The sequence below is a fragment of the Cetorhinus maximus genome, chromosome 6 (genome assembly GCF_964194155.1).
Source record: "Cetorhinus maximus chromosome 6, sCetMax3.hap1.1, whole genome shotgun sequence".
Lineage (NCBI taxonomy): Eukaryota > Metazoa > Chordata > Chondrichthyes > Lamniformes > Cetorhinidae > Cetorhinus > Cetorhinus maximus.
Window position 1 is genome coordinate 69,122,337 of NC_135884.1, and position 14,988 is coordinate 69,137,324.

At 41.9% G+C, this 14,988-nt stretch overlaps 1 protein-coding gene across 1 annotated transcript in view; it reads right to left on the reverse strand.

Annotated features, from left to right (window-relative positions):
- Positions 1 to 13,360, reverse strand: part of LOC144681809 (MAP kinase-activated protein kinase 3-like) — a 29,270-nt gene extending 15,910 nt beyond the window's left edge. Inside the window, exons 1-4 of the mRNA XM_078543828.1 lie at positions 13,283 to 13,360; positions 12,248 to 12,387; positions 2,881 to 2,945; positions 1,893 to 1,972 (exon numbers count right to left, since the gene is read on the reverse strand). Coding sequence (XP_078399954.1) covers positions 1,893 to 1,972; positions 2,881 to 2,945; positions 12,248 to 12,354 — 252 coding nt within the window. The 5' untranslated portion in view covers positions 12,355 to 12,387; positions 13,283 to 13,360. The remainder of the gene's footprint in view (positions 1 to 1,892; positions 1,973 to 2,880; positions 2,946 to 12,247; positions 12,388 to 13,282) is intronic.
- Positions 13,361 to 14,988: the final 1,628 nt, after the last annotated feature.

The following is a 14,988-nucleotide window of genomic DNA, read 5'->3' on the forward strand; positions in this document are numbered from 1 at the left end:
TCAGTAACCATAAAACCAGGTCACCTGTTTTGGTGTTAGCCAGAATGGCAGGAAAGCTCCCTGATCTTCTTTGAACAGTACCAAAGGATCTTTAACATCTATCTAATCAGGCAGGTGGGGTCTCATTTTAATGTCTCATCCGCAAGATAGCACCTCCTACAATGCAGCACCTCTTTCATTACTACCGTTAGTGCAGTCCTGGAGTGGGGCTTCCTGACTCAAGAGGTGAGACTGAAGTCTTGTCAATGGGATTATTCATTGAACTTGACAACCACAACCACCAGGAAAGGTTAGAAGGATTTTTATAAATTTAAAGGATGGCCAGAATATGGGGCAGGATTTTTAGGTTGTTGGGCAGGAGCAGCCAGGAAATGGCCCCCGACCGCGATTTCTCACTGGCTGGCCAATTAACGGCCAACCAGCGTGAAAGGCGCGCTGAAATGCTCAGCGCTGGTGGGGTGGGGGTGGGAGGAGTGCGAGCGCAAAAGTCTGCGCATGCGCGGGGAACACACACTGAAAGCTCCCTGAAGACAGGGATCTGAAGAATGTTAAAATCAAAAATAAATATTATGAAAAAAATGTCCCAACATAGGACTCACTCACATGAACAGAAACAGAATAAAAATGTCAAAACATTTTTTTTAAATTAATGTTGGAAACTTCATCCCGCCCATGGAAGAGGTTTCCTCAAAAATGCAAAGGCCGCCTGGCTGATTTGCCCGCCTGCCAACCGTAAGGTTGGATGGGCAGCGAAAAAAATTGCTGTTATTTAATACTTTAATGGCCTTAATAGGCCTCTTAATTATCGGAGGGCACGCTGCCAACTCTCGCATGCGCCCACCGACCGAAATCTTGCACGAGTGCGCAATGACGTCGGGATGCTCGCCCGACATAATCGCCCGCCTTTTTACACCCCATTGGGTCAGGTGCCCATGGGACCTAAAATTCTGCCCATGAAATTGTTTACCACGAGTAATGACTGAAGCCAAGTCAAACACAACAAACTAACTGAATACTCCCAACACCACCAAAACAGGTTAGTTAATTCAACACTTCCAAGTATTGCACTGTTCAAAATTAGAGCTGGTATCACAAAGATATGATGGACTGAGTAGCCTAATTTTATGTCTCAAACACCTTCTGATAGTAGCACTAAAGCTCACTCACACCTGTCCTTTGCTATGACCTATCCTTTTGTTTTCCTCCCACAGATGAAGTGTTTAAATGCCACTCTAGAGACTTGAACACAAAATCCATGCCAACCCTCTAGTGCAGTACTGAGGATATGCTGCACTGTTGGAGGTGCCAGCTTTTGGATGAGAGTTTAAACCGAGGTCCCGTCAGCCCGCTTAGGTGGACAGATAAGATCCCACGGCACTATTCGAAGAAGAGCAGTGGAGTTCTCCCCGGTGTGCTAGCCAATATTTACTGCTCAACCGACATCACGAGAGCAGATTATATGGTCGCTATTTCATTGCTGCTATGGGATCTTGCTGTGTGCAAATTAGCTGCCATATTTTCCACAACTGTGGCTACAGTTCAAAGGTACTTCATTGGCTGTAAAACATTTTTTGACTTCCTGCAGTAATGAAAGGTGCGAGAGAAATGTAAGATATTTCTTTTCCTTCCTGGCCTGTCTCATCACTTTCCTATCTTCACACTTCAGTCCATCTCCTTTCCTTAGTGTATTTCTCCACCCCCGTCCAGTCCCTCACCTTTCATATAGTATATCTCCCAACTCTAGCCTATCTCATTTTTCTCGCAATTGGTTTTTAGTTACAAATAGATGCTGTTAGAACATTTGAATTAGTTGAAGATAAGGGGCTTCTGCCTTAGCCCAACATGTTCACCAACTGCACCTGCTCAAGACATGGAGAATTTGCAGAAGTTACCTTGACATCCCGGTGAGCAATGTTCATTGCATGGAGGTACTGAATAGCACTTCCTATATCCCTCATTATTTCTGAGGCCTCTGTAAAACACACAAAGGAAGATGTAGATGGTTCACTGGACAGCTGCACATTTGTAAGCAAAATATTCCAGAGACCATCAATATACAGAATGTCAGGTTTCAAGTAAACTATTAGTGGCTGTGTGTGTGTTAAACAAGGAGCAGGGTCTTTACTTCAGATTCTGTAGTCTGACCTGTGATGTACAATTCAGAAATTTATCTTGGTTTTATAATGCTCCAATTGAGAGATGTGGGAATAGAACATTTTTCATTTCACGGACATGCCAGCACCAAGCACCTCCAAGCCGAATACGTGTATAACAATTACAGAGTAAAGCATGCTGCAATGAGCCCCAATCCGAGAAGGGTATTTCTATTGCACCCTGAATCGACAGAGGGGACCCTGATTGATTTCCCAACTCTCTAATTCAGAGATGCTGACGCCAGTTGTAGTGCCTCTATACTTTTTATTTAGCTGAGATCAGCTAACTCAGTAAATTATATGGCTCCATGACCCTCTGTATAAAACAGGTTCAACCTGCCGCTTCTTGTTACTCTAACTTGCGAATTGTTAACATACGTCCTGTAGTGTATGATGCTGCTTCACCCAGTGCAGTGAACAATTTGCTTGCACTTGAACATAGAGATCATCTCATTTTTAAATAGACACCAGTTCCTCAACCTTTCCTGGCAGCTTAAATTCCCGATATCTGGAATTGGCCACTCGCCTCTGTATCCTTTAAAGGGCTGTCACATTCTTTCTACGATTAGATAACTAGAACTGCGCCCTCGGGTTTGACTGACACCAATGTGTGATATTTATAACCGTGGTTAGTTCCCCTGTTGTTTGTCTGGCAATGAGGGAAGGTCACAGGTTGTAATGAGGACAACAAGTGAAACGGTGTTAAATGTCGTGTCTCATAACTTACCCCTCTCGGTAAATGCCTGATCACCCCGATCCTGGATCCTGTTGAATAATTCACCTCCTTCCATACTGTCAGGGAGCGACAGAGAGTCAGATAGAGAGAGAAAGCATAGAGTTAGTAAGGGGACTTGACTGGCAATTACCCAGAGGGTTTGACGCACAGTATTCTGTATTTTTTAACTTTCAAAATGATGTGAGAGTTTGTAGCCCCTAAAAATAGTGCAGGGTGCTAGCTGAGATATGGAATGACAAAATACCTTGTTCCAGTCATTTAAGGTCATTAACCAGGCTGACCAGAGACAAATCTATCTCAGTTACACTAATAAGGAGCTTATTAAACGACTCCATAAAAAAAATGTATGATCTCCTCCAACAGCCTACCAGATAAAGGAAATACCTTCAATACCAAGCTGTATAAACCAGAAACCCCATGTCTGATTCCCAGTCTGTGCTCAGCTAGTTAGCCTAGGCAGTAAGGGTATTTAGCCTCAGCATCCCGGAGCTTGGGAGAGAAAATAAATCAGCCAGGGTTCCCACCTCTGATCACTGTCCAGTTACTCACCTCACCCTGCCACCTAATGTTGACTAAGGACAGGATCAGCTGAAGGTGCCCACTATAGTTGAATAACTAAATTCCCATGTGAAAAGTGGCCATTTGGGTAAGGTGTTAGGAGTTTGCTGCACTCATCAAGCCACATCCCTCAAGAGTCAGCAGGGTTACGTTTTTGCAGGCATTCTCTCGAAAAGCCACCATAGCTTCGTGGATGAGCGTGGAAACCCCAAAGAAATGGGGCTGTTTCCCCAGTGGTTCCAGTGTGAACATAGGAACAAGAGGAGGCCATTTAACCCCGAGCCTGTTCTGTCATTCAATGAAATCATGGCTGATCTATAACCTAACTCCACATGCCCATCTTTGCCCCATATCCCTTAATAACTTAAATATATCGTTACAATTATGAGGTTTATAAGATTATGTTTTGGGACTGTCTTTAAATTTAAGGGGTCATGTGACCTGTTCTGGAGTCTCTCTGATAGTAAGCCTGGTGGATTGATTGTTAGAGATCAAAGGCTTAGATTGTTTTACTGGGAAGATGGTACAAGGTATTTACCCTTGAAGACAATAGCAGCAGCCTGTGTGTTCACAATGAAGACTGTGGGTCTCCAAAGTCCAAGACAAGTGTTGGGAATGTCAGGTTGTAAACAGTGGTGCTTTAAGCTGTCCATTTAGTTCCAAGATGAACGAAGGTTGGGCTCTTGAGGATAGCTAATTAGCATTTCTACCCAGATACAAGGCCCATGTGATTCACAATGCCAAGGGAAGGATGCAGGGGAAACCACTGTAAAGATAAGGTTACAGGCATTCCTAGAATATCATAGACACTGGAGCATGCCTGGATCTAGAAGAGAAGGACCAGCTAGAGGCCAAAAAAGTCTTTGTGGTTCACCATGCAGTAATGTGGGTGAAAACTCACGCTTGGATTGAGAAAACCAAATTTGTGGGGAGTTAAAGCAAAACTGGAAGAGTCACCCCTGGCTTGGGTTAGAGGGACAGTCTCCGGGAAAAGAAAACCTCACTGTGAAAGACAGTTCCAAGGCTGCAAGTTACCAGGCTGAGAAAAGAAAAGGCCAGGAATAAACCCATGGGAACTATAATCACTTTGGATTGATTCTGAGAAAATTGAATGTATACATAAAAGGACAGTGTAAAGTATACCTGTGAAGTGTGTTTCCTCAGCTATTTAAGAATGAGAAGGGGGTATTCCGTTATGTGGTTTAAAATGTAAGTTGCCTACAAAGATAGTGTTTAGTTAATAATGTTTTTCGTCATTTATTACAGTAAACATCTTAAAATGATAAATCTTGACATGTCATTCTTTCAGCTATTAACTGAAAGTTTGAATTTCTTTCTAAATGTTATCGGTCTCTACGGGAATCGTAACACAGTCAATCTCAGATTTAAAATTTACAATTGATCTAGCATCAACTGACATTTGCAGACGTGAGTTCCAAACTTCTACCATCCTTTGTGTGTAGCAATGTTTCCTAATTTCATTTCTGAAAGGTCTGGCTCTAATTTTTAGACTATGCCCGCTAGTCCTATACTCTTCAAACAGTAGAAACAGTTTGTCTGTCTCTATCCTATCAGTTCCCCTTAATATCTTGAAATCACCCCTTAACCTTCAAAATTCCATGGAATACAACCCTAATATGTGTAATCTCTCCTTGTAATTTAAACCCCTGGAGTTCTGCTATCATGCTGGTAAAACTACAATCCATTCCCTCCAAGGCCAATTCATCCTCCCTAAGGTGTCCACCAAAGTTATGGCGATTGCTTGTGAGAGCCTTGTGGATTTACCAAATTCACTCCCAACCTCAACTGCAGGATAGGAGGGGAGATGTATGAAAAGAAATAAAGGAACGCATATTTAGTACAACAGCCCAGTTTACATTTTATACATGAAGTACTGTTGAAATGTATCTCAGCGCATTCTACAGAGCCTGGAAAAACCATGGACAGGAAAATGAAAAGGTTGGTGGGATGTGGTGGCGTGTGCAGAAGTCCCTGTAAGCAGTAGATAACAGGCTTTTCAGTTTCTTCAGGAAACAACTTGAAACAGAGCGTACAACGTAACTAGTAATATAGTAGTAACAAGCTGATAACCACAGCATCACTTTTGCCTTCTCTCTCTTGTTCCAGAATGAATCTTCTGGTTTTTGCCTTATATACCCACCTTCCCCCTCCTCTTCCTTCGGGGTGGAGAGCAGTCACAATGCCACCTTCCCCAAGACAGCCTCTCTGAAATGTTTTTATTCATTCACAGGATGTGGACATCGCTGGCAGGGCAGCATTTGTTGCCCATCCCTATACAGCTGGGTGCCTTGCTCGACATTTCAGAGGGTGTTAAGAGTTGACCACATTGCTCTGGAGTCACATATAGGCCAGATCAGGTAAGGGCGACAGATTTCCCTCTCTGAATGAAATAGGTGAACCACATGGATTTTTACAACAATCAGGTGATTTCATAGTCACCATTACTGATGCTAGATTTTTATTACAGATTCATTTAATACAGCAACAGAATTTAAATTCCCCAGCTGCCATGGTAATCTCCAGATTATTAGTCAAGGCCTCTGGATTACAATACCAGTAACATAGCCTGTACCTGCTACAGTACATGCAGTTGATGATCTTTAGGAGGTTATTAAAAGCCGGGAGGAGACAAATTGGTGGGATTGAGGAGGAGATTCCTGAGGACAGGAGCACAGCACCTGAGAAAGTGGTTATTGATGATGGAATGAAGAGAGCACAGGGAACAAGGAGTAATCCAGTGTTGGGTAATGTTGCAATCAATGTTGGATAAGATAATTCAGTTCTGAAGAAGAGACATATTGGACTCGAAACATTAACTCCGTTTCTGTCTCCACAGATGCTGCCAGACCTGCTGAGTTTTTCCAGCATTTTCTGTTTTTATTTCAGATATTCAGCATCTGTAGTATTTTGCTTTTATTGGATAAGTGCAGCATGTGTCTGGGAATGTGTGGGGTGGAGAAAATGCTGGAGGCAGAGTGAGGCAAGATTCTGTAGGGTTTGAAAAGGAATAATGGGGAACTTAAAAGTTAATTTACTGAAGAATGGAGAACCAGTGGAGTTTGAAGAGTATGGGGTTCGTAGGAATGTTGACCACGTGTGGCTATGGATGTGTGGATGAAGGGCAAAAAATTGAGATAGTGGGTGGTGAGCTAGAAATTTGGAGAAATGCAGCCTTGAGGATAACAAACACATAGATTAGTGATCCGGCAGTAATGGGGGAAATTCATCTCTGGGGTAAGTAGTTCACTGAGTCCACATCTCTGAACATAACCTGAGGAAGATGGAGTCAAGGCTAGAGAAACATAGCTGCTTCTGAAAACCAAGATTTTTGGCCTATTTTCATTCATCCATCTAGAAAGGGCATATGTTCTATCGCTGCATCTAATTGTTTCTTAAGGATTTCATTAGTACAGAAGTGAGAGATATCTTAGTTCAAAAGAGCAAGATGTAGGCTGGAACTTTCCAGGCCCCTCATGCTGGTGGGATCTTCTGGTCCTGCCGATGTGAATGGAGAATTCAATGGCTCGCCGGCCCTGCCGCGGGGGAAACCACCGTGGGAGTGCTGGAAAATTCCAGCTGTAGAATCAGTTTGGGTAGAGATACGAAATAGGAAAGGTAAGAGGTCACTTGTGGAAGTAGATTATAGGCCCTCCTAACAGTAGTTGCACAGTAGGACAGGGTATACAGGAAGTAATGAATGGGTTATTAAGGAAGGTACTGCAATAATCATGGGTGACTTTCTTCTGCAGGTAGACTGGGTGAATCAGATTGGCAAAGGTAGCCATGAGTCCATAGAGTGTATTTGGGACAATTTCTTAGAACAGTACATTCTAGAGCCAACCAGGGAGCAGGCTATCCTGATCGTGGTAATGAGACAAGCTTAGTCAATAACTTCATGGTAAAGGAGCCTTTAAGTGACAGTGATCATAGCAGGATAGAATTTCATGTTCAGTTTGAAAGGAAGAACTAAGAGTTGTCACAAAACTATCGTATTTTTCATTATATTATTGTGGGATATTGTAAAGTAGCCTTATGTTTGTGTGTGTGTGTGTGTGTGTGTGTGTGTGTGTGTGTATGGTTCTGTCTGTGTGACTAATTTAATTAGAGACGGATAGACTAAGATTGAAATTATCAAAAAAGAATTAGATGTGAAAAGGGCATTTGAAATGCTGATGAGTGAGCTAGGGTAAAGTCAGCAGATAGGGTGTGAATGAAATCTGCATTTTAAGATAAGTGGAGAGGCGTTTGGTTTTCAAAGAGACATGGTAGGATGTTTATAACTAACAAGCTAAGTAAGACAGGTTATGATGTTGATTTTTCCCAAAAGTGCTGGCCATAATGACAACATAAAAGATTTTTATATTATGGCAAAAGCAAATTCCAAAGATATGGGGGAACAACAGGATTGACAGATTAAAGAGGGAAAAATATATTTAAAGAAGGATGGAAAGCTATGCGAGGGGTTGCCGTGAAAGATACACCGTGCGAAGCAGGCTTGGGGAAAAACCTCTAGCCACTTTGTAGAAATCTGCTATTCCATAACCAAAGTTGTATTAGAATTTTTTAGAATTCTACTGTTGGTGGGTGCTTGTGGTAACCTTGCTGAATGCTGGATTACCTCTATAAATTTAAAATCTATTTTGGACTGTTGCCTTAAAGAGGGTGTGTAGTTGGGAGTATGGTTAACTAGGAATTTTGGGAATTGTTATAATATAAAGTAACCGTGTAATCTTGTGTATGTGCTTCATTTTTTTTTGTTAATAAATGTTTTAATTCAATTTTTAAAATCTCTAAAGGTGTTAGTGGATTCATTACTTCTGAATCTAGTACACAAACCTTCTCATAATAAATACAAATTGCAAAACCATTGTGATAGTGTGGCCAAGTTTCCCTTATGGATTTGGTCAGCATGGCAAATACCACATTCCATGTCATAACAGAGTCTAAGACTAGTGTTTTAAATATGAATAAAGGTAATTATAAGGGTATAAAAGCAGATCTAGCTAAAGTGAATTGGGAAACTTGGTTAAAAGGTAAGAGAGTAGAGATGCAGTGGCAGACTTTTAAGGAGATATTTAATAACTCTCAGGAAAGCTCTTTGAGAAGGATGCATCATCCATAGCTAAATAAAGAAGTTAAGGATAGCATCAAATTGAAAGAAACATTAAAATTCTGCAGAGATTAGTGATAGGTCAGAAGGTTGGTCAAATTTTAAGAAAATTTGACTAACCAGCAAAGAATGATTTCAGAAAAAGATAAAGAGGGAGAAAGAAGAGTATGAGAGAAAGCTAGCAATATAAAAACAGATAGTAAGAGTTCCAACAAGTATTTAAATAGGAAAAGAGTAATTAAAGCTAGTGTTGGTCCTCCAGAGAGAGAGAGAGAGAGAGTCTGGGGAAAACAAGGAAATGGCAGAGGCATTGAACGGGTATTTTGTATCTGTCTTCACTTTAGAAGACTTAGAAAACTTCCCAAAAATATTTGAAAATCAAAATGTGAAAAGGAGGGAGGAACTTAAAACAATCACCATCACCAGGGAAAAGGTACTGGGAAAACTATTAGAAGTAAAGGCTGACAAGTGCCCAGGACCTGATGGCCTGCATCCTGGGGCCTTAAAAGACAAGGCTGCAGAGATAGTAGATGCATTGGTTACAATCTTCCAAATTTCCTTAGATTTTGGAAGAGTTCCAGCAGATTGAAAATTAGCTGATCAGAGAGAGAGAGATTACAAAACTCTACAGTACAGAGGGATCTGGGTGTCCTGGTACATGAATCACAAAAGGTTAGTATGAAGGTATCACAAGTGACTAGGAAAGCAAATCGAATGTTTTTTTTTGCAAGGGCAATGGAATATAAAAGTAGGGAAGTTTTGCTTCAGCTGCACAGGGCATTGGTTAGACCGCATTTGGAGTTGTGTGTACAGTTCTAGTGTCCTTATCTGAAAAAGCATATAACTGCATTAGAAGCGGTGCAGAGAAAGTTCACTTGACTCACACCAGGGATGAGAGGCTTATCTTAAGAAAGGCTGTACAGCTTGGGCCTATACCCAATGGAGTTTAGAAGAATGAGAGGTGATCTTATTGAAACATATAAGGTCTTGAGGGGACTTAATAGGGTGGATACCAGGAGGATGTTCCCTCTTATGGGGGAGACTAGAGTTAGGTGGACACAGTTTAAAAATAAGGCGCCCCCCATTATAGATAGAGATGAGTGGAGGTTGGGTAATTGAATTAGAGGCACAGTTAGATAGATTCTTGATGATAGACCAGACAGTCATGGGTTATTGGGGGCAGACAGAAAAGTGGAGCTGAGGCTACAGTCAGGTCAGCCATTAATTTATTGAATGGTGGAACAGGCTTGAAGGGCTGAATGGCCTACTCCTGCTCCTAAGTCCTAAAGTTGAAGCCAGACCTTTCAGAAGTGAAATTAGGAAACACTTCTACACAAAGGGAGATTTTAAAATTGCAAAGGCAGGTATATAGAGTTAGGTTTCAGATCAACCATGATCTCATTGAATAGTGGAACAGGCTCAAGGGGCTCTTTTATTCCTAGCGCGTGTCTCCTTGTTTTACTTTAACAATCTAATTTAAGTAACATTCCAGATTTACCTTTCCCATTCCCAAAGCAATGCTGTACAATGTGATTTCACATTTAAGATGCCTCAGTTCTAGACTGAAATTCTAAGTTTTTCCAATCTTTCCTTTATAACTCAGCCCTTTTATGCTAGGTACAGGCTCACAACTTTTCTCTGTAGTGTATTCAGCAATCAAATGCCTTTCTTATTTTTTTGTACCAAGAGCTGGATGTAGTATTTAAGGTGCAGTCTGACCAGGGAATGCACAGTCTGATTACAGCTTAGAGCTCTGACTTGTCTTTTGACCATAGAGTTTATCATCCTATTGGCTTTGTTAAATCTTCTTAACACTCAACATGTCTAGCCTATGTAAAGCCTACTAATATCTTAGGAACATAGGGGCAGGAATAGGCCATTCGGCCCATCGAGCCTGCTCCACTACTCAAACTGGATCATGGCTGATCTTCTATCTCAACGCCATCTTCTTAGACTATCCCCATATCCCTTGATGGGTATCTAGAAATCTGTCAATCTTTTCTTTGAACATACTCAATGACTGAGCCTCTATAGCCCTCTGGGGTAGAGAATTCCAAAGATTCACCATCCTCTGACTGAAGAAATTCCTCCTTATCTCGGTCCTAAATGGCCTACCTCTGATTCTGAGACTGTGTCCCCTGGTTCTAGACCCCACCACCGCCACCCCCCACCAACTAGAGGATACGTCCTTCCTGCATATACCCTGTCACATCCTGTAAGAATTTTATACACTTCAATGAGATCCCCTCTCATTCTTCAAAACTCTAGAGAATACAAGCCCAGTTTCCTCAATCTCTCCTCATAAGGCAATCCCGCCATCCCAGGGATTGGTCTGGTGAATCTTTGTTGCACTCCTTCTATGGCCAGCATATCCTTCCTTAGGTAAGACCACCAAAATTGCACACAATACTCCAGGTGTGGTCTCATCAAGGCTCTGTACAACTGCAGCAAGACTTCCTTACCTCCTGTATTCAAATCCTCTTGCAACACAGGCTAACACGCCATTTGCCTTCCTAATTGCTTGCTGCACCTGTACATTAGCTTTTAGTGACTCATGAACAAGGACACCCAGGTCTCTTTGGACATCAACACTTCTCAGTCACTCACCATTTAAGAAATACTCTGCATTCGTAGGTCTATTTCAACTTCACCTTTTGTCATTTAAACATTACACACGGAATTTTCTATAGTAATTTTTTCCTTCCAATATCCAATACTTTACACTTGCCTGGACTGGATTTCGTCTGTCACTGTTCTCCCCTCTCACTATCTTGTAAAACTAATACTGTACTTTGATTTGACCCTCGGTAGATGGAGTTAAGATACAGATCATGGAATTACATAGAATTTATGAAAAGAAACATGCCATTGAACCCAATTGTTCCATACTAATATTTATGCTGTAAACAAACTTCTGCTCTTCTTCATCTAACTCTATTTAGCATGATCTAATTGAATGGCAGTATAGGCTAGAGAGGCTGAATGGCCTAATCCTATTCCTGTCTTCTGAATTCAAGTCATTGATGCTAATTAGAAACTGTAGTAGTCCCAAAGGACACGAAATTCAGTACTCACCTTGCACCCTCCAACCCTGAAATGAATGCCTGAAAAGTATTCATTACTTTTTCTTTACCCTTGAGACAATTTATTTTGTCAATTCCCCAATGTAACTAAATCTCCAAAGCGTTGAACTATCCAGCAGCCTTTCACGTGGAACTTTGTCAAATCCTCTGGAAACCTACTCAAATTATCAATTCCTAAAGAAGTCCAGAAAGTAGATCAGGCAGGACTTTTGTCCTCAGAAGCCGTGTTGCTTGAGTTTTGGCAACATTAAAATGGAGAAACATTGCCTCAACCAGGTCTTAATTTTGGAATTGACTGAGGAAGCCAAGAGGCATCAATGTACATGGAAGATGATCTTGTGCTTATGGAAGGCATCACTAAGGGATGGGATATAAATGAAGAGTGAGTCCCAAGAATTGAAGTGACCAAATGGCAACAGGCAGGGAAACAATACTAGGTACCAGCATCATCTCAGCAGCTTCCCCTTCCTCTAACCTCACAGTGTAATCACTTCTTTATTTGGCGTTTTTTCTCTCCTACTCTTTTCAATATAGTTATTCTCCTGTACTCACTGACCTTGTCCTTTCACCTTGGCTTCTTACTCACCATTCCATCACTATCAAGAGACACCGCTTTCCATGGTGCATGTTCTCATAGATGTTAATTATTCGGACAATGTGGAGGGTGCTGGAGGCCCTCCAGTGCATGTCCATCTCACGTCGCGCCTTTGGACTATCGTAGAGAATCTGAAAAGAAAGAAGAATGGGGACACTAGGAAATGAGAAGTAGCAATGCATATGTGCTCACTCCTGGTGTTACCTCTACACAATATGGAATTTTTCAGAATGATTTAACAGATAAGACTGGCTTTCTTCAGTATATTAAATCCTTCTGCGTTTCTATGGTAAGGCAGTTATTGGGTTCAGTTTAAATCCTTCGAAAGCTCAGCAAAGATTTTCTGCATCTTTAGTTGGGTTTGCACATTCTTTCTCATCTCAGTTTTCTCTCTGGTTTATAGTTACGAAATAAATCATTCCTCTCAACATTCATCTCTTAGTCTCCATACACACCATCTTACATCTTCTTCTTTGTGTCTGTGTTTGGGCTAAGATTCCTTGCACTTGCCTGCCATTCTAACTCATGCTTAAGTCTACTGGAGTGCCAACGCATTGTGCAGCAAAACATTAGGTCATAGGGGTCATGTGCAATTCATGTGCCGACATCAAGCCCCTGAATTTTAGCAAACCTACGTCCAGTTACTCAAAACCAACTCATTTGATCTTTTGCTAGTGGCTAAAGTTTCTACGTCTGACAGCCCAAGAGCAAACGCAATATGTGGAGCATACAGACCCAAAGCAACAGAAAACTAGAAGCACAAACTATAGTCCCTACGTGTTTTAGGTTCATTGCTCAATATGGTTAAAGTTCACAACACTGGCCCAAAGTTATCCTGTAACTTGCCAGAGAAATTCATGGTTCGCATGTGGGGTTCCCCAATTCAAAATAAACCACATTTCTCAAAGTGAGAGGGGAATGATTTTGGAATTTTTACACAACCAGGAAATGTAAAGACCAATTTCGACTAAAATTAAGTGGTTTTCATGCTCAGGGATTAAAATGGTTCACTTGTTTTTTCCCTACCAGAGCCGTAGGTGTTTCAAAAGGCTGAGAATGAACCCTGCCAGTAACAGGAATATTAACCCAGCTTCGAAGGTTGGAAATCTTCTCCAGCTTTTAACACGCCCACAACAAAGCACAGCCCATCAGCCCTGAGAACCTCAGCGAGCAGATTGGTGAGCCACAAATGACAAGACAAGAAACAAACATGAACATACGAATTAGGAGCAGGAGTAGGCCACTCGGCCCCTCGAGACTGCTCCGCCATTCAATAAGATCATGGCTGATCTGATTGTAACCTCCACTCCACATTCCTGCCTACCCCTGATAAACAAGGGGGTGAAAAGATATCAAGAACCTTTCTATCTCTGCCTTAAAGTTATTCAAAGACTCTGCTTCCACCGCCTTTTGAGGGAAGGAGTTCCAAATACTCACAACCCTCAGAAAAAATTTCTCCTGATCTCTGTCTTAAGTGTGTGACCCCTAATTTTTAAACAGTGACCCCAGGTTCTAGATTCTCCCACAAGAGGAAACACTCTCTCCACATCCACCCTGTCAAGACCCCTCAGGATCTTAGATGTTTTAATCAAGTCACCTCTTACTCTTCTAAACTCCAGAGGATACAAGCCTAACCTGTCCAACCTTACCTCATAACACAACCCACCTATTCCTGGTATTAGTCTAGTAAACCTTCCCTGAACTGCTTCCATTGCATTTACATCCTTCCTTAAATAAGGAGACTAATACTGTACACAGTACTCCAGATGTGGTCTCACCAGTGCCCTGTACAGAATCACAGAAACAAAACAGCAATCTTTTACAAGCTTAGAATCATGAGATTAAGAAATAAAAAAAAACAAAACTGCTGGAAAAACTCTACAGGTCAGGCAGCGTCCGTGGAGAGAAACAGAGGCCTGGATTTTTGCCACAGTGCAGAAGAGGCTCTTCGGCCCATCGAGTCCGCACCGACACGTGAGAAACACCTGACCTACCTACCTAATTCCATTTACCAGCACTTGGTCCATAGCCTTGAATGTTATGTTGTGCCAAGTGCACATCCAGGTACTTTTTAAAGGATGTGAGGCAACCCACCTCCACCACCCTCCCAGACAGCGCATTCCAGACCGTCACCGCCCTCTGGGTTAAAAAGTTTTTCCTCACATTCCCCCTAAACTTCCTGCCCCTCACCTTTTATGTACCCTTGTGACTGACCCTTCAACTAAGGGGAACAGCTGCTCCCTATCCACCCTGTCCATGCCCCTCATAATCTTGTACACCTCGATCAGGTCGCCCCTCAGTCTTCTCTGCTCCAACAAAAACAACCCAACTCTATCCAACCTCTCTTCATAACTTAAATGTTTCATCCCAGGCAACATTCTGGTGAATCTCCTCTGCACCCCCTCCAGTGCAATCACATCCTTCCTATAATGTGGCGACCAGAACTGCACACAGTACTCCAGCTGTAGCCTTACCAAGGTTCTATACAACTCCAACATGACCTCCCTACTTTTGTAATCTATGCCTCAATTGATAAAGGCAAGTGTCCTATATGCCTTTTTCATCACCCCACTAACATGCCCCTCCGCCTTCAGAGATCTATGGACACACATGCCAAGGTCCCTTTGTTCCTCAGAACTTCCTAGTGTCATGCCATTCATTGAATACTTCCTTGTCAAACTATTCCTTCCAAAGTGTATCACCTCACACTTTTCAGGGTTAAATTCCATCTG